The sequence below is a fragment of the Oncorhynchus mykiss genome, chromosome 3 (genome assembly GCF_013265735.2).
Source record: "Oncorhynchus mykiss isolate Arlee chromosome 3, USDA_OmykA_1.1, whole genome shotgun sequence".
Lineage (NCBI taxonomy): Eukaryota > Metazoa > Chordata > Actinopteri > Salmoniformes > Salmonidae > Oncorhynchus > Oncorhynchus mykiss.
In genome coordinates, this window is record NC_048567.1 from 37,891,285 (window position 1) to 37,917,998 (window position 26,714).

Here is a 26,714-nt window from a genome sequence, read left to right on the forward strand (position 1 = left end):
TACGAAGGCGGGGGATTTTACAGCGCAGTAGAGAAAAATACTTTACAGATAGAATGTACCATTGCATTACAAAGACGTGGACAAATGCAAATAATGATACAATTGTTTTATAGACATCCAACTTAATAATATACTAGCCAAGTTAGAACTGCAGTGAACATATAAGGATATTTTGTAGATGTTTCAACTGAACCTGTATTCTCTGAACTGTCTACACTCTGCTCCACACTGGCAAGAATAGGTATGTTTGGAATCCAGTACCTTAGCTTGAGAGTATCTTTGAGCTGTTATTAATTATATGTTTTATTTTTTATTTAACCTTTAACTAGGCAAGTCAGTTAAGAGCAAATTCTTATTTACAATGATGGCCCACACCGGCCAAAACCGGACGATGCTGGGCCAATTGTGCGCCGCCCTATGGGACTCCCAATCATGGCCGGTTGTGATACATCCTGGATACAAGCTTGTAGTGGCTTGTAGTGGAATTCAGCTATACAAATGTACAGCTTTGGTTCAAAACAAGCTGTATGTAGATGAGATCTGCAAACTCTGATACTCGCCTTGCTTATTTATGTGTCTGTACCGTTGTGTGCGTCTGCATATGTATTCATACCTGCATTGCTATCTGCATGCATGTCTTTGTGTGAGTGTGAAGACCTGTATGCACCTGTACGCTTGCGTGTGTGTGTGTGTGTGAAGGGCACAATGACTGACTCACCCACACTGGAGCTGACGTCTCCGTTCTCACCGTCTGCCCCATGCTGGTTGGCGTTGCCGTGGTAGCCGCTCATCACCTCCAGCTTGATCTTCTTCACCTTCATGGCTTCGGCAATGGCCGCGTTGGCAGCTGCCGCCGCTGCCGCTGTCAGCCCTTAACACACCACACCGGAGAGGACAGTTAGATACACACTTAGAATGCAACTCTTAGTTGGTCTAGAGCAGTGGTTGGATGCTTTTTTGAAGGATTTATTTAAATGTTTATATTAAACATCTTATGAATGGTTTTATGAATCATTAATACATAATGAATAACTAAAATGTGTATAGTGAATGGTACACCACTCAAAGGACATCCAGGCAACTTGACACAACTGTAGGAAGCATTGGAGTCAACATGGGCAAGCATCACTGTGGAACGACTTCGACACCTTGTAACACCCTGGGTCTCGACCCCGCCCTGTGCAACTGGGTACTGGACTTCCTGACGGGCCGCCCCCAGGTGGTGAGGGTAGGCAACAACATCTCCTCCCCGCTGATCCTCAACACTGGGGCCCCACAAGGTTGCGTTCTGAGCCCTCTCCTGTACTCCCTGTTCACCCACGACTGCGTGGCCACGCACGCCTCCAACTCAATCATCAAGTTTGCGGACGACACAACAGTGGTAGGCTTGATTACCAACAACGATGAGACGGCCTACAGGGAGGAGGTGAGGGCCCTCGGAGTGTGGTGTCAGGAAAACAACCTCACACTCAACGTCAACAAAACTAAGGAGATGATTGTGGACTTCAGGAAACAGCAGAGGGAACACCCCCCTATCCACATCGATGGAACAGTAGTGGAGAGGGTAGCAAGTTTTAAGTTCCTCGGCATACACATCACAGACAAACTGAATTGGTCCACTCACACAGACAGCATCGTGAAGAAGGCGCAGCAGCGCCTCTTCAACCTCAGGAGGCTGAAGAAATTCGGCTTGTCACCAAAAGCACTCACAAAATTCTACAGATGCACAATCGAGAGCATCCTGGCGGGCTGTATCACCGCCTGGTATGGCAACTGCACCGCCCTCAACCGTAAGGCTCTCCAGAGGGTAGTGAGGTCTGCACAACGCATCACCGGGGGCAAACTACCTGCCCTCCAGGACACCTACACCACCCGATGTCACAGGAAGGCCATAAAGATCATCAAGGACATCAACCACCCGAGCCACTGCCTGTTCACCCCGCTATCATCCAGAAGGCGAGGTCAGTACAGGTGCATCAAAGCTGGGACCGAGAGACTGAAAAACAGCTTCTATCTCAAGGCCATCAGACTGTTAAACAGCCACCACTAACACTGAGTGGCTGCTGCCAACACACTGACACTGACTCAACTCCAGCCACTTTAATAATGGGAATTGATGGGAAATGATGTAAATATATCACTAGCCACTTTAAACAATGCTACCTTATATAAATGTTACTTACCCTACATTATTCATCTCATATGCATACGTATATACTGTACTCTATATCATCGACGGTATCCTTATGTAATACATGTATCACTAGCCACTTTATACTATACTATGCCACTTTGTTTACATACTCATCTCATTTGTACATACTGTACCCGATACCATCTACTGTATCTTGCCTATGCTGCTCTGTACCATCACTCATTCATATATCCTTATGTACATATTCTTTATCCCCTTACACTGTGTACAAGACAGTAGTTTTGGAATTGTTAGTTAGATTACTTGTTATTACTGCATTGTCGGAACTAGAAGCACAAGCATTTCGCTACACTCGCATTAACATCTGCTAACCATGTGTATGTGACAAATAAAATTTGATTTGATTTGATTTGATTTGTAGAGTCCATACCCTGGCAAATTGAGGCTGTTCTGAGAGCAAAAGGGGGTGCAACTCAATATTAGGAAGTTATACAAGCTAGCGTGTCTGAGGGCCAAAAAAAGAAGAGAGCAATTCATGAATACATACAGTGTATCACATACTGAATATCAAGAACATTGAATAAAACATTGATTTATTGATACATTTTATTTAGGGTAAAATAAATGGAAAAAGTGTCATTCAGCTATACAAATGTACAGCTTTGGTTCAATGTAGATGAGATCTTCAAACTCTGATACTCACCTTGCTTAAGTATGTGTCTGTGTGCTTGTGTGTGTGCTTGTGTGTGTGTGTGTGTGTGTGTGTGTGTGTGTGTGTGTGTGTGTGTGTGTGTGTGTGTGTGTGTGTGTGTGTGTGTGTGTGTGTGTGTGTGTGTGTGTCTGTCTTTGCTGGTGTGCATCTGCATATGTATTCATACCTGTATTGGTATCTGCATGCATGTCTTTGTGTGAGTGAGGACCTGTGTACAAATTCACGTGCACATGCGCTGTTCTGAGGTCAAAAGGGGGTGCAACTCAATATTAGGAAGGCGTTGCTAATGTTTTGTACTATCAGTGTATATGGCTTTTCTGAAGGCCAAAAAAAGAAGGGAGCCACCTGTTGGTCGGTGGGCTCCGAAATAGGTTAGTATAGGTACAACTGTCCCAGAGTCCCGATAAAATGACTGGTAATGACTAGCAGGAGACAAGGATACAATTCACACTTTACTCCACACCCAAGGAAGGCACACATGCACAACTTTACAGAGGAGGGAATTAGTGGTCGTGGTTTCTACAAGCGAGAGAAATACAGAGAATGTATTTACATTGTGGTAATAACAGGCTAGTGACTGTATAATGACAATAGAGAATGTACATGATAGCAATAGCATACCAGATAACTATGCAGTCACAATGTGCTATGGCAATAGGCAATGTTACATCAAGGCATCATACAGCAACTTGTATCATAGGCTAATAAACGAGCATAGCACCCAAAGGGAACAATATATGCAAAGCAATGAGCTAGCACGCTAGCTAGTCCATGGGCTGGCGGGTGTAATACACTGCACAGCATGTAGGAGCACAACTGACATTCTAACATTAGCAAATATGGCAAATATGGCTAACATAGCACACAGTAATATGTACAACAGCAGCTGGCACGCTAGGCTACAGAGCACAGTTATATATGCAGTATACAATTAGCGGCTGGGCATAGCTTTAGCATGCTAGGTGACTACATTCATGTGTGAACAGTAGGCCTCTCGAACAGGGGTATTCAAACGAGGATCTGCATTTTTTTCAGCTTCCAGGAATTGTGTACAGGTCCTTGTGACATCAGGCCATGCATTATCATGCTGAAACATGGCCAGCGGATGAATGGCACGACAGTGGGCCTCAGGATCTCATCACGGTATCTCTGTGCATTCAACCATAGATAAATGTAATTTTGTTCGCTGTCTGTAAATTATGCCTGCCCATATCATAATCCCACCACCACCATGTTCACAATGTTGACATCAGCAAACCGCTCGCCCACACAATGCCATACACGCTGTCTGCCATCTGCCCGGTACAGTTGAAACCGGGATACATATGTGAAGAGCACACTTCTCCAGCTGATGGTGGCCATCGAAAGTGAGCATTTACTCACTGAAGCCATTACGACGCCAAACTTTATTCTCGCTGAGACGGTTTCTGACAGTTTGTGCAGAAATTATTCTGTTGTACAAACCCACAATGTCATCAGCTGTGGGTATGTACAACCCACCGGTGAAGAAGTTGGATGTAATGCCAAATTCTCTAAAACGACTTTGGAGGCTGCTTATGGTAGAGAAACAAACATTCAATTCTCTTTCTACAGCTCAGGTGGACATTACAGCAGTCAGCATACCAATTGCACACTCCCTGAAACTTCAGACATCTATGGTATTGTGTTGTGAGACAAACCTGCACATTTTAGAGTGGCCTTTTACTGTCCCAGCACAAGGTGCACCTGTTTAATCAGCTTGCTGATATGCCACACCTGTCAAGTGGATGGATTATCTTGGAAAATGAGAAATTCTCACTAACAGAGAGGTAAACAAATTAGTCCAGAAATAACAGAAATAATAATGTTGTGAGTTTCAACAAAAAAAATCAGGGATGTTTAATTTCTGTTCATGAAAAATGGGACCAACACTTTACATGTTGCGTTTATATTTTTGTTCAGTGTATATTGTGGGGAGGTCATTAGAATGAACATCTATCTACCAAATCTATTCATTTTATAATGTTGATTATTTGTCATTGCCATTATCATTCACCAAATCAGTATCACAGATTATTGTGGAATAGACACAAATTGCTTATTGGAAATTTGTGACATGCACACGAAATAGTACATTTTTTTCTTGTGCAGTACACAATTTTGTATACAGTGCATTTCAATCACAGATAAAGACAGTACGTTACTTAATACATAAACAATAAGTGGGAGGTTGGTCAGGGAGGATGGGTGGGTGGATGTGAACGTCTAGCAACCCAAAGGTTGTGTGAAACTCATTATGGATAACCTTTTCACTAATTAGCTGCCTTGCAATTCTTTACTACTTTTGAGCTACTTTGCAACTACTTAGCATGTCAGCTAACCCTTTCCCTGACCCTAACCCTTTAACCTAACTCCTAAACCTAACCCTTTATCTACTTAGCTAGCATGTTAACTAACTCTAACCTTAACCCCTAAACCTAACCACTAACCTTAACCCTTAGCCTAGCTAATGTTAGCCACCAAGCTAGCCTATGCGTTATGAAGAAAGAAAATTGTGTAATACACACAAAATGCCTTGGGGTTGAAAATTGTGTAATACACACAAAAAGTGGACTTTTTGTGTGCCTGTGTGCCTAATTTGTGTCTATTTCACAATAAGCTGTAATAGTGTGTTGCATTCACCAGATCCAAAACATGTTTTGCAAACATATGATGGGGGTCCCTCAGTCGCCGGATTGCCTGGCCAGAGGTCCAAGGGCAAGAAAAAGTTGAAGACCCCTGCTCTACAATATGACCATCGGGGCAGCCATCTTGGGTTGTGCATCAATAAAATGACAGCCATCTTAAGGCCTATAGTGACTAATAGGGAGAGTCTCTACTGCTGGCCTGAACACTTAAAGTGATGCTCACTTCTAATTTCCAGTCAGTAGTTTTGAAAGTGGCGCTCACAAGTCAAAACGGGTCCTTGTTTTTTGTGTATTATGTCAAAAATACAATTGAAGTCAGAAAAACTGGTTTTTCAACCACTCCTCAAATTTCTTGTTAACAAACTATAGTTTTGGCAAGTCGGTTAGGACATCTACTTTGTGCATGACACAAGTACTTTTTCCAACAATTGTTTACAGACAGATTATTTCACTTATAATTCACTGTATCACAATTCCAGTGGATCAGAAGTTTACATACACTAAGTTGACTGTGCCTTTAAACAGCTTGGAAAAGTCCAGAAAATGATGTCATGGCTTTAGAAGCTTCTGATAGGCTAATTGACATAATTTGAGTCAATTGGCGGTGTACCTGTGTATGTATTTCAAGGCCTACCTTTAAACTCAGTGCCTCTTTGCGTAACTTCTTGGGAAAATCAAGTCTGGTTCATTCTCGGGAGCAATTTCCAAACGCCTTAAGGTACCACATTAATCTGTACAAACAATAGTACGCAAGTATAAACACCATGGGATCACGCAACTGTCATGCCGCTCAGGAAGGAGACATGTTCTGTCTCCTGGAGATGAATGTACTTTGGTGCGAAAAATGCAAATCCCAGAGCAACAGCAAAGGACCTTGTGAAGATGCTGTAAAAAACAGGTACAAAAGTATCTATATCCACAGTAAAACAAGTCCTATATTGACATAACCTGAAAGGCCGCTCAGCAAGGAAGAAGACACTGCTCCAAAACCGCCATAAAAAAGCCAAACTATGGTTTGCAACTGCACATGGGGACAAAGATCATACTTTTTGGAGAAATGTCCTCTGGTCTAATGAAACAAAAAACAGAACTGTTTGGTCATAATGACCATTGTTATGTTAGGAGGAAAAAGGGGGATGCTTGCAAGCGGAAGAACACCATCCCAACCGTGAAGCATGGGGGTGGCAACATCATGTGGGGGTGCATTGCTGCCGGAAAGACTGGTGCACTTCACAAAATAGATGGCATCATGAGGTGGGAAATTATGTGTACAGTGGGGCAAAAAAGTATTTAGTCAGCCACCAATTGTGCAAGTTCTCCCACTTAAAAAGATGAGCCATCTTCGTAGAGGCTAGGACTGTATGAGGAAGTGACCGGGTGTGATGACATCACCGATCGGCCATGCTGGATGTGTAACAGTGACCACCCGGTAGCCATCTTGGGTTACACTTTCAAACAATGGAAGGACTACTCTTCATGGCCTAGAAAATGTACTGTGCCCAGAACTATGCCAAGAGGCTAAATAAACAGGATATTCAGTTTGGCTAGTACCCATGTATGAATTACTTGCATATAAAGACTGGATAAGGCATGTATAAGCATACAGTTACATAGTTGTAAGGGCTTATAACATACGGAACAATTCATTATACAAACTGAACCCTAACCTGTTATGAGTCCATAGTGACACAGTAACACAGTTAGGAGGTCCAGGGTGGAGGATTGTCCAGGAAGAAAAGTACAGCTGATGAGTTGGTGTGTAGCCAGGGGTATACAGAGGCTGTGCTCAACACAGGCTCCAAAATGTAACTGAAGAGTTTGGAGATTGTGTGGGAGGATCTCCTGCCTCTTGCTAGGCCAATGATTGGCTGACAGGTCAGGGGAGAGTTGCCCCTAGCAATGGAGTTTTCCAGAAGCAGGGGTGTGAAACTTGGGGGATGAGTGTCTATAAACAATGGAAAACCCATTCCCCAGTACCTCCGCTCTCTGCAGAGTGAAGAGGTTTCCCAGAGTTTGTGAGTTAGAAAGGGCTGAGAGAAAATGTCCAACAGTCAATGTCCACTGTAAGGGTTTTCTACACAAGTTGTACAGTTAAAAACAGTATTTAAGAGGACAAGAAACCCAGAGGATGACATATAAAAAGGATTAAAACACTCATTTCCAATGTGGTCCTAAATACTGTGGTCTAAATACCTTGCAATTGTTGACTGGCTCTTGTATTGTGGCTATGCTGGACCATGTATCAAATCAAATCAAATTGTAGTAGTCAAATGCGCCGAATACAAACAGGTGTAGACCATACAGTGAAATGCTGAATACAATAGGTGTAGACCATACAGTGAAATGCTGAATACAACAGGTGTAGACCATACAGTGAAATGCTGAATACAACAGGTGTAGACCATACAGTGAAATGCTGAATACAACAGGTGTAGACCATACAGTGAAATGCTTACTTATGAGCCCCTAACCAACAATGCAGTTAAAAAAAATACTAATAAGAATAAGAAATAAAAAGTAACAAGTAATTAAAGAGCAGCAGTAAAATAACAATAGCGAGACTATATACAGGGGGGTACCGGTACAGAGTCAATGTGCGGGGGCACCGGTTAGTCGAGGTAGTTGAGGTAATATGTACATGTAGGTAGAGTTATTAAAGTGAATTTGCATAGACGATAACAACAGATAGTAGCAGCGGTGTAAAAGGGGGGAGGCAATGCAAATAGTCTGGGTAGCCATTTGATTAGATATTCAGGAGTCTTATGGCTTGGGGGTAGAAGCTGTTTTAGAAGCCTCTTGGATCTAGACTTGGCACTCCGGTACCACTTGCCATGTGGTAGCAGAGAGAACAGTCTATGACTAGGGTGGCTGGAGTCTTTGACCATTTTTAGGGCCTTCTTCTGACACCACCTGGTATAGAGGTCCTGGATGGCAGAAAGCTTGGCCCCAGTGATGTGCTGGGCCGTACGCACTACCCTCTGTAGCACCTTACTGTCAGATGCTGAGCAGTTGCCATACCAGGCAGTGATGGAACCAGTCAGGATGCTCTTGATGGTGCAGCTGTAGAAACTTTTGACGATCTGAGGACCCATGCCAAATCTTTTCAGTCTCCTGAGGGGGACTAGGTTTTGTCATGCCCTCTTCACGACTGTCTTGGTGTGCTTGGAACATGTTAGTTTGTTGGTTTTTGTGAACACCAAGTAACTTGAAGCTCTCAACCTGTACAGATTTGTGTTCAAGTACCCAGGGACAGTACGTTGTATGATGTTGTGCAACTGTTAAGTTTCAGCTGTGCTACTTGTTCTACTGGAAACATTCCAGGTTTTTTTTACCTTTATTTAACTAGACAAGTCAGTTAAGAACAAATTCTTATTTACAATGCCAAACCCGGACGATGCTGGGCCAATTGTGCGGCAATTGTACGCCACCCTATGCTGCGCACAATTCAGCTGCCCTGAACTCACTAGCTAAAATGTATTCAATTGCGATTTTATGTAATTTTATGTCATCATATGTCACACATAACACCCCATAACGTCAAAGTGGAATTATGTTTTTTTGACATTTTTACAAATGAATTTAAAATGAAAAGCTGAAATGTCTTGAGTCAATAAATATTTAACTCCTAATAAATATTTAGCCTAAACAAGTTCAGGAGTAGAAATTTGTGTCACAAGTCGCATAGTAAGTTGTGTAGACTTTGTTTGCAATAACAGTGTTAAACATGATTTTGAATGACGACCTCATCTCTGTACCCCACACATACAATTATCTGTAAGATCCCTCAGTCAAGCTATGAATTTCAAACACAGATTCAACCACAAAGACCAGGGAGGTTTTCCAATGCCTCACAAAGAAGGGCACCTATTGGTAGATGGGTAAAAAAAAGGCAGACACTAAATATCCCTTTGACCATGGTGAAGTTATTAATCACACTTTGGATGGTGTATCAATTCACCCAGTCACTACAAAGATACAGGCGTCCTTCCTAACTCAGTTGCCGGAGAGGAAGTAGACTGCTCAGAGATTTCACCATGAGGTCAATAGTGACTTTAAAACAGTTAAAGTTGAATGGCTGTAATAGGAGAAAACGGAGGATGGATTGTAGTGGAAAAATGAGAGAAGGTGATACTCGCAACTGGTAGTCAATGAGGTCACTGAGGCCCAGCGTGATGACTCAATCATGATTTATGACATTGTTTGGGTGGGATTAAACACACCTTTATCTGTGGTTTTCTACTAGGAGGTATGTTCCCACAGAACCCTCAGAGGGAAAGGGGAGATATCTAGTCAGTTGTATAACTGTATGCCTTCAACTGAAATGTGTTTTCCGCATTTAACCCAACCCCTTTGAATCAGAGAGGTGCAGGAGGCTGCCTTTAACCAACATCTATGACTTCGGCGCCCGGGGAACAGTGGGTTAACTACCTGGCTCAGAAGCAGAACAACAGATTTTTACCTTGTCAGCTCAGGGATTCAATACAGCAACCTTTCGGTTACTGGCCCAACGCTCTAACCACTAGGCTACCTGCCGCCCAGAGCATGGACAACTTCATGTGAAGACAGATTAAACTTTTTCATGTTTTAGAATTCATAATAAGCTATGAATGTTAATATGTTTTATTGTACTGTAAGTGCTATGGATTTATTGTTACAGGGAAACTCTGTTATTTTGTTTGTTGGATGGTGGATAGATCAAAGAGGAGTGACACCGGGGTGCCCTCCTATCATTTAAATTGAGTTGATTAGATTACAATCTGGGTGTGTTACCCTGTCTATTGTTTTTACTAGCAAAGTGCAAATACTGTAAATGCTAATTCAGGTTGGGCGTGAGTTTCTGATTTAATTTAGTTAAAAGGACAGTGAATTTGTTCATATTTAGATAAGTTGTTATTAAGCGCTTCTCTTAACTTTTTCTCTTTGCGAATATTCTGAACTGAAAACATGTGTATCCACATTAAGTCTTAGCCTATTGGTGATCATTTACCAGTCAATCATTTAGTCATTTACTCTGAGTAGTCTGTAATGTGTCATGTGTTTCATGTACACTTTAATAGTTTGAGTGTTAACTCTTCCTTGATTCGTTGAATTGAGTATGCATTCCTTGTTTTACAGAGTAATTATTTGATTGACTATACGTTTATAATTTAGTAGGTCTATTTGAACACTATACACATAGCATGTGTTTAGCTTCTAACTGTGCAACTCTGAGCTAAGGTGAACTCAATCATTTAATGCTAGGACATTGATTGCAAGATATTAGCTCCTTGTCCCTTAGCCTCTTATTAATTGCATAACGGTAAACCTAGACACGTGCAACTTATAGAATTCCGAGTGGTTTCGCAAGGCTCCCTACTTTGGCTATAGCCACTGGATACGATTATGGGGCTATGGCATTCACATGATAATGGTGTCAGATGGATAAATGTAGCTTATTATTATATTCAACATCATTTCTACATAGTGGTTGTATAATTTCCACCAAACTACAGGATCAACAACATTGTAGTTACTCCAAAATACTAACTTAATTGACAGAGTGAAGAGAAGGAAGCCTGTACTGAATAAAAATATTCCAAAACATGCATCCTGTTTGCAAAACGGCACTAAAGTAATACTGCAAAGAATGTGGCAAAGCAATTAACTTTTTGTCCTGAATACACAATGTTCTGTTCGGGGGGGGGGGACAAATCCAATGCAACACATTACGGAATATCACTCTCTATTTCAAGCATAGTGGTTGCTACTGTCATGGTTCCACCTGTCACCAGAGGGCAGCAGAGACCATCCAAGAGACAATTATGACACTCAGGTGTGTTCTATTACTTATAATGAGTTCCCCTTTAAAATAGTTGTGTTTTCTGTTTATCTTTGCAGAAGCTTGAATTGGTTACTGAGTGAGTGAGTGAGTGAGTGAGTCTTAGTGTGTGTTGTTTTTTCAAGTGTACTGTGATCCTGTGGCTACCGTTTCTTAGTAAAGTATTACGTTTATCCTTAACCACTGTTTCCTCATCTGGTCTGTTCTCTGCACCTGGGTCCAACCTCACCACGTCACAGCTGCATCATGTTAGGGGTATGCTTGTAATTGTTAAGGACTGGGGAGTTTTCAGAATAAAAAATAAATAGAATGGAGCTAAGAACAGACAAAATCCTAGAGGAAACCTGGTTCAGTCTGCTTTCCACCAGACACTGGGAGATAGCTACCTTTCATCAGGACAATAACCTAAAACACACTTAGACTCACCCAAAAAGACTCACAGCTGGAATTGCTGCCAAAGGTGATTTTAACATGTATTGTCTCAGGGGGTTGAATACTTATCTAATCAAAATATTAGTGTTTTATTTTTTTTCCACTTCGACAGAGTATTTTGTAGATCGTTGACACGCAAAATGTGGAGAAGGTCAAGGGGTGTGAATAGTTTCTGAAGGCACTGTATCTGAGTATGTTGTTCTGTACCACCTGCGTCATTTTCTTCATGAAGAGGCGTAATCAAAGTGGCACTCTATTAATGTTGTCACCAGCAATTTCTTGATCCTGGTGTCAAACTACTTAATTTTGCACTATAAAAACTTGAGCTTGTTGTCACTTTTGGTGAGGACTCTTGCTGCAGTAGCTTGACCTGAGAGCGAGTGATCCAGAGTCACTACCAGGTAAGTGACACTTTCGACACAATGCGATCTCCTGCACAAGTTTGTTAATTCTGTTTTGATCCAAATATTACGGCTTTGGTTTTGTGTATATAACCAGGATCCCTTCCTGATACTAGAAGACAAATATCACAAACCCAGAATAACAGCACCATATCCTATGAGAGTAGCTTTTTCCTGCTGCTAATAATGGTATGTTAAAATGTAACTCCACGCAGCCCATCTCCACTGGCTGGTAAATAACATATTTTGACATTAAATAGCTTTGCAGCAGTTTATCATGCAAAATATATGTTGTGTTATACGTGTGATTGTTTTGAATGTAAGTACAATCAAATACCATTTTATTTGTCACATGTTTCATAAACTAACAGTGTAGACAAAGAGTGAAATGCCTACTTATGGGTCCTTTTCCAACAATACAGAAACAGGTGTTTATATAGAAATAGTGACTAGGAATAAATACACAGTAAATAACATGGCCATATACAAGGAGTACCAGTACTGAGTTGATGTGCAGGGGTTTGAGGTAGCTATGTACATATAGATAGGGGTAAAATGACTAGGCAACAGGATAGATAATAGACTGATTTGTAGCAGCAGCGTGTGTGTGTGGCATCAGTATGCATGTGCACATGTTATGCGTGTGTGTGTTGGGGTGTGGGTAGAGTCCAGTATGTGCAGACAAATCATATTTGATTTTATGTGTTGGTCACACACACATATTTGCAGATGTTAAAGTTGGTGTAGTGAAATGCTTGTGTTTCTAGCTAAAACATTGCAGTAGTATCTAACAAGTAATGTAAGACTTAGTTATGAAAAGGGTCAACGCAGGTAGTCCGGGTAGCCATTTGATTAGCAATCTTATGGCTTGGGGGTTTGCTGTGGAGCAGCAGAGCAGGGGGTCGAAGCTGTTCCTGTTGGTTCCAGACTTGGTGCACTGGTACCGCTTGCTGTGGAGCAGCAGAGCAGGGGGTCGAAGCTGTTCCTGTTGGTTCCAAACTTGGTGCACTGGTACCGCGTGCTGTGGAGCAGCAGAGAGAAGTCTATGGCTTTTGTGGCTGAAGTCTTTGATAATTTTTTGGGACCTTCCTCTGACACCGTCTGATATGGAGGTCCTGGATGGCAGGGAGCTCGGCTCCAGTGATGTATTGGGCCGTACTCGCTGCCGTCTCATGCCCACTTCACAACAGTGTGTGTGGACCATGTTAATTCCTTAGTGATGGGGACACAGAGGAACTTGAATCTCTCGACTTGCTCCACTACAGCCCCATTGATGTGTATGGGTGCATGCTCACCCTTCCGTTTCCTGTAGTCCACTATCAGCTCCTTTGTCTTGCTGACACCGAGGGACAGGTTGTTGTCCTGGCACCACGCTGCCAGCTCTCTGACCTCCCTATCTCTGTCTCATCGTCGGTGATCAGGCCTACCACCGCTGTGTCGTCAGCAAACTTGATGGTTTTGGAGTCATGTGTGGCCACGCAGTCGTGGGTGAACAGGGAGTATAGAAAGGGACTAAGCACACACCCTTGAGGGGCCCCCGTGTTGATGGTCAGTATGACGGAGGTGATGTTGCCTACCCTCACCGCCTGGGGGGCAGCCCGTCAGGAAGTCCAGTATCCAGTTGCAGAGGGAGATGTTCAGTCCCAGGGTCCTGAGCTTGGTGATGAGTTTGGAGAGGATTATAGTGTTGAATGCTGGGCTGTAGTCAAATAGCAGCATTCTTACATAGGTCTTCCTTTTGTCCAGGTGGGTGAGGGCAGTGTAGAGTGCAATCGAGATTGCATCATCTGCAGATCTGTTTGGACGGTATGCGAATCGGAGTGGGTGTGTCGCCACCCCCGCAAACACTGTATTGAACATATGGAGCCAGGATAACACATATGACATGATGCCATTATTTCTGTTTGTAATTAATGGTATGTGTATGCATGGTGGGATGTATGTTTGTGCAAGTGTGTGTGTGTGTGTGTGTGTAAAGGACGACTAATACAGAAAAACGTACAGACATTTTGAGCCTCTGGCAATTTCAATGATAGCATCTAATGTATTCACCAGATTTAACCCCACTGTCACAGAAACTGAATAATGACCGACATTGCTATTCAAATTCTTTATGGGCTACACAGTCGCTCATAACAGTCTTCCTCTGGCTTTCATTGGCTTGCAAGGACAGTCGTGGGGCAAAACAGGCAAATTCTAGAAGAACTTAAGCTTCAATGTAATTTTCATTTTACTGCTGAATGACTCTGAACAAGGGCAGTGTGGAGTGCAATCGAGATTGCGTCATCTGCAGAAGTGGTTTTCAGATGAGTGAAATGCAATTAGTGAAAATGTTTATTAATCATATAATTAAACCAGGGCTTTCTGATCAATGCCATCTGTTTTTAAGAGAAACACTTTAATAAGAGAATTAAGATTTGTGCAAGTGTTCTACAGAAAGAATTGGCACTTCAACGAAAGTCAGGTTGACACAAATACATAAGAGCATAATTGTCCAAAATACCCAGTTTTCTCCCAATCAAAATAAAATACATGAGAAGTTCATTCCAACTTGGCTACAGTTGACAGCATGACCTGAGTACAGTTTTATGCACCAAATGACGCATATACTGTACCACTGAAAAACATTTCCTTGAAGATTAGTCTAGGACCATGGGAGGAAAAGGGTGCAAGCAAACAGCTGTATAAAGGAAACAGTTGGAAACACACTAGACCCTCTCCAATTCGCCTACTGCCCCGTCCCAACAGATCCACAGAAGACACAATAGCCATTGCACTGCACACCACCCTCACCAACTTGGACAAAAGGAATGCATATGTGAGGATACTATTCATTGACTATAGCTCGGCCTTCAATACCATAGTGCCCATAGGCTCACCACAAAGAATTGAATTCCTTCCGATGCAACTGGGTCCTGGACTTTCTGATGGGCCGTCCCCAGGTGGTGAAGGTAGGTAACATTACCACCTCCACACTGATCCTCAACACGGGGTCCCCACAAGGGTGCATCCTCAGTCCCCTCCTGTACTCCCTGTAAACCCACAACTGCGTGTCCTCACAAAGTTCCAACTCCAAGCTCGCTGACGACACAACAGTAGTAGACCTGTTTACCAACAGCGACGAGACGGTCTACAGAGAGGTAGGCACTCGGACGGCGTGGTGGCAGGTAAAAAATATCTCCCTCAACATCAGCAAAACAAAGTAGCTGATTATGGACTTCAGGAGGAATCAGGCTGGGCATACCCCCATTCAGATAGGTCCCTGAGGGCCCTCACCACCTTCTACAGGAGCACCATTGAGAGCATACCGTTGGGCTGCATCACTGCCTGATACTGCAACTCTACCGCCACAGACCGCAAGGCTCTACCCTCCAGGACACCTACAACACCAGGTGTCGCAGGAAGGCCAAGAAGATCATCCAGGTCCTCAGCCACCCGAGCCGCGGCCTGTTCTCGACGCTTCCATCACTCAGATGCGGGCAGTATAGGAGCGTCATGGCAAAAACTGTATAACTGTCCAATCGCTTCAAACCCCCTAGGGAGCACAAGATATCGGTAAGCATTTAGGAATCGGCTGATATTAGCTAAAAATGCCTAATGTCTAGTTTAACTCCGATGTGCAAAACCGATGTCAAAGCTGCCGTCCGTGCATACCTATATAACATACTGTAGGTAGATGACATAATAACACCACGAAAAATACAGTGCTACACAGAACAAAAGCAGAAAAATACTAAGTGTACACTTCCAACAACTAAACAAGTTCGAGTCCAGCAGTCCTTTGAAAGAGTAAGAACATTTTATCGAGACAACTCAAAGCCAAAATCCAAGCCAAGCTACTTGCTTAACGCCAAGCTACTTGCTATGGGCGTCACTACTATTAGCTTCATGACTGACATTTGGATCAGCAATGTCAGCCCCATGAGCATACTGAGTCTGGCAGCACAGTGGGTCGACGAGGATTTCGTACTGAGGAAAGACGTTTTGCATGCTCAAAGAATGTGCTCGTTCTCATACCGCTGCTGCCATTTCAATGGCATTTGAGAACATCTTTGAAACTTAGAAGCATGAACACACTCCTAGCTCCATTCGAACAACTGACTGGAGAAATAAGCTCATCAACTGTCTCTGCAGCAGAAGTGATACCCTCTGTCATGACATTGAAACTCCTGCTGAACAAAACTGCCGACACAGACCGTGGGGTTAAAACTTGCAAGAGTACTCTACAAGAGGCTGTGAACAAGTGATCCGGTGGCATTCTCTCTTTACTGTGTCGCCACCATGCTCGATGCTAGGTACAAGAACCCCTACTTCGATGCAGACAAGAAATAGGGTTTATGTGAAATGTTGGACACAGCTGGACAAGATAGAAACGGACACAGTGATAGTGCGCACCAAAGAAGAGAGGCCACGGACAGACAGAGCTGAAACTTCAGTGCTTGACATGTATCATGAAATCCTGGTTGAGACTGAACAAATGAACAACGAAACAGCACAGCAAGTAAGTGAATTTAATAGGTTATGATCATGTTTTATTGGTAATGGGGACATATGTATATGCCAACAAAGTCACTTTTTGGTGTGTGTGTTTGTGTGTTTGTGTGTGTGTGTTTAAACTATTTAACTGTACTAGAATGCTTAAAAGGCTGCTAAAATTTTAAATATCGGTGCATCCCTCATTGTTACAGTTGTCAATATGTTTATTATTATTATTATTATTGTTTTTTCCTGCCCTTTTTGATCGGCACTGTTAGAGCTTAAGAATTTCACTGTGCCCTGTGCATGTGACTAATAAACTCTAATCTAATCCCCAATGCACACACACAAGCACACACTCCTCTCTCCAGCAGCTGATATGCAGATGGTGAGACCAACTGTGCCACTGACAGGGAGGTGCATATCATTTAAAGCCTCGTTTGCATCTTAAAATACATTGGGACCATATTGACGAACAGTATACATCATGTCACCAAGGCCCGCTCGTTTGCAATGGCACCTCTCTGCTGTTCCATATGCATGAGAACGACACATACACAAATGCACATACACACACACACACGCACACACGAAGCTTGGTAATGAATGTGGCCTCTGCCCAGCCTGAAGGTCAGCTTTCATTTCTGTCTAATGGCCAAGAGTCAACTGTTTTCCAAATGAGATGTATGCAGAGTAGACTGCAGAGTAAATATTGAAATCACCTCCGGGGTTGTTACTAAGATTAATTCCGCCACAAATCAGGTGCGGCATAAAGGACTTTTAGAGTACAGAAGATGGCATTCACTGATTCATTGTGATGTATGCATGTACAATTTTTATTTCACCTACTGTGTAGGTTTGATGTACACTGAGTTTACAAAACATTAGGAACACCTGCTTTTTACATGACATATACTGAACCCATATTGATGTCAGTGTAGTTGAAGGGGTTAAAGAAGGATTTTTAAGCCTTGATACAATTGAGACATGGATTGTGTATGTGTGCCATTCAGAGAGTGAATGGGTAAGACAAAATATTTATGTGTCTTTGAATGGGGTATGGTAGTAGGTGCCAGGTGCACTGGTTTGAGAGGGTCAAGAAGTGCAACGCTGTTGGGTTTTTCACACTCAACAGATTTCCATGTGCATCATGAATGGTCCACCACTTAAAGGACATCCAGCAAACTTGACATAACTGTGGGAAGCATTTGCGTCGACATGGGCCGGCATTCCTGTGGAACGCTTTCGACACCTTGTAGAGTCCATGACCCGATATATTGAGTCTGTTCTGAGGGCAAAAGGGGGTGCAACTCAACTAGGAAGGTGTTCCTAATGTTTTGTACACTTAGTGCATATTGTGATTACAAATTATTGACCAAATGTGCTCAAATCATCAGAGACATTGATCTAATCTAGAAGCCATTGTGATGTTCAGAGATATTATTGAAAGGTATCTCTGCCAAGAAAGGACGTTTAGCAGAAAAATAAAAATAAACACCCAATAAAAAACTAACAGATTCATCCAGATCTACTTATCTATGATAAAGGGACTCGGTGAGACTGACCCCCACCTTCCGAACCCCATCTTTATATAATATAAGTGTAAATTGAAACCTTTGTTCATATAATTATTTCATTTCAGCCAATCTAGTGTCAATAGCTCATAACACGCACCCACCTTACACTCAATCTAACAAGGAGGCGTCAAGATCTCCGAACAGTGCAACAAGTCTATTAAAACGACTAGACGTGTAAATGTCAAAAGGCCCATCCCACACCCTCCTCCTAATCTGCATTCAGTACTATGCAAACAAAATACCGACATCATGGATTCTTTTAAATTCACCCTAAAAGATTCAGACAGACAGGTTTTTTCGTCTGGTCATCTCATATACACTCACAGAGAATCCTCCTTGGCCACAAACAAACACCAACACAACAGGGTCATGTTCATAACAGAAAACATTTTAAAACATTTTGCAACGGGAAACAAAAATGAGTGTTTCTCATTGGAAAAGTCAAAGCAGTCCATTTTCTTTCATTTGGTGCCTAATGGACATGACCCAGTGTTACATGGTATGGACACAGCCACACCACACAAGTTGGAAAGCAAACACCCTTCCCAACGCCCCAATTTCGACAAATGGAAAACAGCATGGCAGAGGAGGAGAGTCAGAGTCAGAAAACAGCAAATAATGGAGACGAGGTCTGATGGTTGCCCTCGGAGCAGCTGTCATATTAAATAATAATGAAGCGTCTATTAATATGCAAAGGAAGTGGCAGCCTCGACTGGCTTAACGCTGTCATGCCTCTGCATATTGTCAGGATCTTCATCATTAATTAACACGCAAAGCTACCCCATACCTGCGACCAATGTCAGAACATTTCTCTCTTACGACAAACACCCACCCTGATGCCACAGCCCTTCTCAACACCAACCGATGGGAGTAATTCAATTAAAATTAGATTAACTCCACATCGGTACACAAAAGAAAGACCGACTTTTACGTCTCTTTTTCCCTTCTCTCTTGATAGAGAGGCAGTGATAAAGAATGACCTGTGTTTTATCTGTTGTGTTGCTTTCTCTTTATATCTCTCTCTCTCTTTATGGTCTATCCCTCCCTCTCTCTCTTTGCTTGTGCCTTCTCTCTATCTCTCTCTCTCTGTAATGCTACTGTATGGTCCCCCCGGTCCCTCGCTCTCTACTCTTACGTGGAGTGCTGAAACAGTAACTAAAACTGTTTCTGAGATGCAGAGGTTAAGCTAAGTAGCAGAGAGGAGAGACAGTCCATGTCAATGAGCATGGATTTGGGGAAGCTTCCATTTATGCATGGGCTGGCTGTGACGACGGTAGTGGCAGTGACAAACTGGGGTTTTGGAGTTCTGCGAGTCCTCGGGTACACCGCATCCGCGGCACTTGAACTCAGCGCTATTCACATGACAAATTGTGTATCAATTACAGATACGCACAAACCTTGTGACCAGCGGCGAACTGGAAGCTGGAATGGGAAGTTGTGTGTGTGTGCAGAGCTAGGATATAGTGGTGAAGATGGGTGCCTAGGTAGTGGCCAGAGTGTGAGTCTCTGAATGCAGGCTGTTCAGAAAGCCTCTCTACAGTAAAGGAGATGTCATCTATGTGTGCTGTCAGTCCACGGCATCCCATTTAGTGGGCCAATCTGCCTGTAATGCATCAGCAACTGGAAAGACTCCAGAGCAACCCCAATCCCTGGGGCGCACCCACATGCACATGAACACACACACACACACACACACACGCACACACACACACACACACAGATTCATGCACACACACACACGCAGATTCATGCACACACACACACACACACACACACACACACGCACACACACACGCAGATTAATGCATACACACACACAAAAATACACACACAAACACACAAGAACACACACACGCACACATGCAAACACGCAGATTCATGCACTCACACGCAGATTCATGCACTCACACACACACACACAAGCACACATACACACACATAGATGCATGCAAACACACACACAAGCACATCCAAGCACACACATAAACTTGCACAAAAGCACACAAATGCATACATACACACACGTGCACACACACGAGCAAAGGATGTTTCCTTAAATTGAAACCATGGCAAATTAAGACACCCTTCCCTGAATTGAACTGGTGTCAAGGGCAAAACATACACATGTCAACAATGTCTCTCACATAAATAGGCTTTCTCAAAATATAAGTCATTGACTCATTGTGTGGAAAGCACACTTTCATAATGCACTGTATCTCAACTTTGGCACTACAAAACAAACAAAAAAAGTCCACATTTTCAAAGAACCTTCATTGGTTGAACAATATCTGTGACTCTCTCAGTGAAGTTTCCATGAAGGTGGCCATCGGAGAAGATTGGGTTATTGGGTGATTTGTCGGATTTGGTGCAATGCATCATGGGGGACAGATTTTTGTTAAATGGAGTCACCTGCTCTGCAGAGACAGGGTACAGGACTGAGTAGTATTCCATTGCTAGTAAGCAAACTACTATGTATGGTCACTTTGCATCATTTTGAAGAATAATTTGTCATAACTTTGTTACTAACTTTATACCATAATCAAACCACAGAAGCCAGTTAGGGAGAAAGTTCAGCCACCTTGGCTTTTGCGGCCACACATAGAAAGGAAGTTACGAGGGGACCAAAAAAACAAAATTACTTTATCTTGCTTTCCTGAATAACCTGACTAAATGTCAAGGTCATAGACTCCATCAGGGCTTAAAGGGGAGGGATATCAAAAGGCTTTTCTGTTGCTTTATGTTCCACTAAATAAAACCATGGCTTTCTCATCTTTGTCCTGCTTTGCTGTACCGAATGGCCTTTTGAGTCATTCCAAACAAGACACAGATATTATGTGACCTCACCACACTCCCAGAGTTCAAAGCTGGGCATTGATCTGTGAGCCTCCATTGTTAAGAATGTGGCCAATCTGTGTCTGCTATTGAATTTAAAACATTTCTCAGGTGAATATTATAATTTTTTGCCTTGGAAAAAACATAACTCACTCCCACGCTGTTTTTTCTTGATGAGAAAATGCGAGTGTAAGGTAGGAAGATTTTCAGAAATACTTAAGCATAGCAAAATCTTGGAGGCAAACTTGTAAGATTACAAAGAAAACAAAACAAATTATATGCAGTTTAGTTGTTTCTTGCAAGATGGCTAAATACAGCAAAACTAAGAGTTAAGAGAAACCTAAAGACAGAAAAATATTATTAAATATGGAAAAATCTAAATAAATGAGGGGGAAAAACTAAATATGCAAATCAGAGCATTTACACCCAGCGACATCAAAGACGTCACAATGCAACCAGCCACAAATAGAACAAAAGCATTAGCTGCATTAAGACTCGCCCGGGGGCACGTTAGGTCACAAACGGTTGTTGTTGATTCTTGTGGTGATAAAGCTTGCTTTAGCATCAACCATGCCTATGTACATACACCAGTGGAGTGGATTTAATCGCACTAATTAGAATGCTCTCAAGGCGAAACGCAGCATCTACTAAAATAATCTGAGAGAAAAGGACGTCACTCCAATTTATTCTCCCTTTCTGTCTCTTTCCTTCCTTTTCTCTCTCTCTCCGTTTCCGGGGGATGAGTTAAAATATTTTTTGTGAACTAGTTCAAACGAGCTGCTTGTTGTCTGGTGGTTGTCTGATGGTTGTCTGGTGGTTGTGTGTGCATGCGTCACTTCGCTCTGCTTGCAGTTTAGAGGACAAGGAGAGGGAAGCATGGCGTGCTTTGGGGGTGCTGAGGGTATGGAGGATTGTTTCAGTGTGTGTGTGTGTGTGTGTGTGTCCGTGCATGTGTGTGTATGGTTAGCGTGTGCATGTAGGTGCACAAATATGTGTGTGTATGTATACATTGACTATGTGCAAATACTGTATGTGTGTGTGTTTTTGCGTGCGTGCATGTGTGTGTTCGTGTTTGTGTGTGCCTCGTGTGTGTGTATGTTAGTGTGCACTTGCGTGTATGCATGCGTCTTTGTTTGTGTGTAACTACAATACATACCTGAGGATGGGAAGGTTCCAGGGGACATGAGGCCAGGGACAGAGTGAGGCATGATGTGTGGGTTCTCTGATGATGTCACACTCTGGGTCCTCTTGGGAGGTCTGCCTGGTCTGGAGCTGGGAGAGACAGAAGAAAGAGGACTTGAACTTTTGATGCTCTCTCTATAGAGACATCTTCACTTACCTAAAAACAATCCCTCAATACCCCCCCCCCCCCTCCCCCCCCACCACCACATCACTGTAATAAGTCAAACAGAATGGAGGGAAAAATGTAATAGGGTAAGGTAAGCAGATGTCGGCCAGGGAGCAGAGCGAGAGAAGGGGGGGATGAGTGAAGGAGAGAGGGACAAATATGAGGAAGGATAGAAATGTTGAAATACATGTTGAAATAAAGACAGACAAAGAGAGGGAGGAGAGAGTGAGAGGGGAAAAAAGAGATGGGGGAGAGGAAGGTGCAATTCCATTCCAGAGAGCCAACAAAACACGGTACTGTAAATAAATTCCCTTTTCAAGGACAGTTGCTTTCCGCCGCTCCAACATAATAGACTTCCCGTAACTAATTAGATTACACGCTGAATTTATTTCCATTATTGAAGATCAACCACTTTTTGATGCATAATTCATCGGCCGTACCTCGTTACCTGCTCCCGCGTATTAATATCCCAGCACACATTTGAATTGCCTCACTTGCATATGATAAAACCTAGCCGAGGCCGGCAGCGCTCTAGCAGCCCTCTCGGCCTGGAAATTACATGTTAACTTGCTATAATTATTGCAGTCAGGCCCCACTATTGATTTATAGGACTTTGAAAAAACCCAAATATGTGTAGTTCTGGTAATGAATGATATGTTAAGGTTCTTCAGGAAATTAAAAACCACTGGGTGCCTTAGGAAATGTTCCGCTTGTTTGATTTAATGTGACGCCGTAGCTGGGAGGTGGAGGAGAGACGAGGTGATTCGGTGATTCAGACTTGTTGGATCTTTTTGATGGGCCCCCGTTTATTACTGCAAATGACAAGGAGCCCAGATTTGGACTTGATAAATGACTCTTCTGGCTTACTTTCAGAGCTGAGCTGATGTACCCTGTGTATGTATTCCCCCATATCTTAATCAGTTACTTATTAATAAGCTTTGTATCGCAATCGATATAAACTTTAGCTGGCGTAGTTATAGTTTGAAAAAGCCTATGGGATTTATTGTCAATATGATCACATATTCAAGACGCAGGGATTTTATTAGGCACATTCTATTATGGGACATAGACTGAAGAGGTATCTTTGGTGGAGAAAATGAATAGCCAAGTCATGATACTGGTTGCATGCATTATCAGTGATGATAGTCAATTTTAAGCAACACTACATTTCCCTTCCCCATGCCAGAGAAAAAAAAATATATTTCACTTCTATAGAAGACCACAGTTAGCAGGTATACTATAGTTCTTTATCACATCATCCTCAATATTTTGCATGGAATCATCTCAGATCTTCCAAAAGTGAATCTTCTAAACTATAAACAGCCTTATTGAAATATAAAATTGTTTATTTGTCACGACTTCTGCCGAAGTCTGTTCCTCTTCTTGTTCGGGCGGTGTTCGGCGGTCGATGTAAACGGTCTTCTAGCCATCGCCAATCCACCTTTCATTTTCCATTTGTTTTGTCCTGTTTTCCCACATACCTGGTTTCAAATCCCTCATTAATTGTCGTTTATTTAACCCTCTGTTCCCCCCATGTCTGTGTGTGAAATTGTTTGTTGTTGTAACGGCTGTTGGAAGGAGTGGAGGACCAAGGTGCAGCGTGATACATGTTCATCTTTATTATTTGAACTGAACACTAACTAACAAAAAAACTACGAAGAGAACGAACAAAACCAAAACAGTTCTGTCTGGTGCAGAAAGACACAAAACAGAAAACAACTACCCACACAACACAGGTGGTAAAAGGCTACCTAAGTATGATTCTCAATCAGAGACAACGATAGAGAGCTTGCCTCTGATTGAGAACCACACCCGGCCAAACACACAGAAATAGAAAATATAGAACCCACAACATAGAATGCCCACCCCAACCATCTGACAGTTGTAAGTGCTTGTGTACTATGACTGGTTATTTTGTACCCACATTTTGTTCTGGATGCTGTTGGTTTTGCTAATAAAACTGCTCCGGTTATTACCCAGTTCTGCTCTCCTGCACCTGACTTCCCTGCCGCCAGCAACGCACCCCTTACATTATTGAAATTTAAGAAAAGAGGTTTCATGCTCAAACAACAGGAGTAGAAGTTGAACTCAATTGACATTTCCCACAATGATAAACGGTTCAACACAGTGGTGTGTCAGTTCAGCCAGTCTCAGAAGTTTAATCTATTCAGTCCGTTTTCTTTGTGATGTGTATTTACCTATATGCAGCCTAAGTACTCTCTCCCTCACACATTATCTGACTCACACACAAATGAGAGAGAGAGATAAGATAGCGAGAGAGAAAGAAGAGCGAAAAAATTGTGAACAAAAGGGAGGTAAAAAGATACCAAGATAGAGAGATAGAAAGAAGAAAGAAAAAGAGAGAGAGAACAAATAAGTGTCCGTTCAATCTGGGGACATCTGGAAATGTAATTCCCATTTCTACAGAGCCACCACCTCTTTGATCTTATGAGAGGGACAGTTTTACTGTCATCACTTTCACTTATTCTCCGTCTGAATTATTTACGAAAGACCTCAATAGAGGGCATATGATGGGTGAATGGCTTTTTTCAAACAAAACTAAAAGCAGAAAAACTCCAGTGGACAAAACATGTCACATCGACTTGGAGCTGATGGCCAGAGGGGACCAGACGATGTGTGTGCCGGTAGAAAGGAACAGTTTAGTAGAAGTCATGTTTAGATAGGCTAGAAGAAGATATGTCTGTGTATTTAGAGGGGTAGCATTTCAACTTTGTATGCAGCGGACTACAAAGCACTGGTGGTGAAAGCTGTACCATAACAGAATAGGGGGTGTCATCTGAAACAGATGTCATTGGGCCACTGCATGTTGTGGTCATGAAGTACAGTATGCCTGGGACATCATTAATAACCATGCATTGTAATACCCATGCACCCCAATAATGTATATTAGCATGGGCTAGATTTAGCATGATCAATTATCCGTATAGAATTTTGAATATGCAATATATACATACAGTGGGCCCCATAATGATTTTTTTTTGTTATTTTGGTTCTGTACTCTAGCACTTTGGGTTTGAAAGGATACAATGGCCTTGAGGGTGAAGTGCAGACTGTCAGCTTTAATTTGAGGGTATTTTCATACATATCGGATGAACCGTTTAGAAATGACAGCACCTTTTGTACATGGTCCCCCCATTTTAAGGTACTAATTATTTGTTGAATTGGCTTCACAGATGTGTGTCATTAGGCAGGTGTATTAATTTGTGTAGTTAGTGAATGCAGGAGAGCTGTTGATGAATATTATTGATTCTAGACTTTGCTATTGCCTTTGTAGGTTGTTGTTGGGGTGTGACAACATGAAGACAGCAGTGTCGATGTAAATGAAGCTGGCCGTCATAAAGCTCAGAAATGAAAATCAATCAGGAACATTGCAAAAACCCTGGGCATGCCCAAGTTAACAGTTCGGTTCATCATTAACAAGAAAAAAAAAATGGTGAACTCAATTATGTCAAAAGACCAGGTAGACTGAGGAAGACCAGGTAGACTGAGGAGAATACTCTCTATGGTGAAACCCCCCTGACAACAGCCCAACAGATCAAAAACACTCTCCTGGATGCAGGTGTAGATGTCAAAGTCTACCATACATAGAAGACTACAACAGCAGGACTACAGAGGATACACTACAAGATGCAAACCACTGATACGCCTGAAGAACAGAAAGGCCAGATTACAGTTTGCTAAAAAGCACCTAAAAGAGCCCCAAGAGTTCTGGAAAAAAAGTATTGTGGACAGATGAGACAAAGATGGAAAGAGGAAAGTGTGGAGAGAAAAAAAGACATGCCCATGATCCAAAGCATACCACCTCATCCGTGAAACATGGTGGAGGGGGTGTTATGGCTTGGGCCTGTTGCTGCCAGTGGAACAGGCTCAGTTGTCTGCATCGATGATCTGACTGCAGACAGAAGTAGAACAATGAATTCTGAAGTCTACAGAAGTATTTTATCTCCTCAGATAAAACCAAATGCCTCCAAACTCATTGGACGGCACTTCATCATGCAACAAGACAATAAACCTAAACATACTGCTGAAGCAACAAAGGGGTTAGTGATGGCCAAATAGTGGAAAATCCTTGACTGGCCGAGTCAATCACTGGATCTGAATCCAATTGAATATGCATTTTACATGCTGAAGAGGAGACTGAAGGCAATAAGTCCCCGAAACAAGCAGGAACTGAAGATGTCTGCAGTACAGGCCTGGCAGAGCATCACCAGGGAAGATACCCAGCATCTGGTGATGTCGATGCATCGCAGACTTCAAGCAGTCATTGCATGCAAAG

General features: G+C 42.5%; 1 protein-coding gene across 4 annotated transcripts in view; it reads right to left on the reverse strand.

Moving 5' to 3' along the window:
* LOC110519943 (dachshund homolog 1) overlaps window positions 1-26,714 on the reverse strand; it is a 248,048-nt gene that overhangs the window by 76,576 nt on the left and 144,758 nt on the right. For all 4 annotated transcript variants that reach the window (XM_036974003.1, XM_036974002.1, XM_036974001.1 and 1 more), the window contains exons 2-3: window positions 22,226-22,341; window positions 719-871 (exon numbers count right to left, since the gene is read on the reverse strand). In XM_036974003.1, the coding sequence (XP_036829898.1) occupies window positions 719-871; window positions 22,226-22,341 (269 nt within the window). The remainder of the gene's footprint in view (window positions 1-718; window positions 872-22,225; window positions 22,342-26,714) is intronic.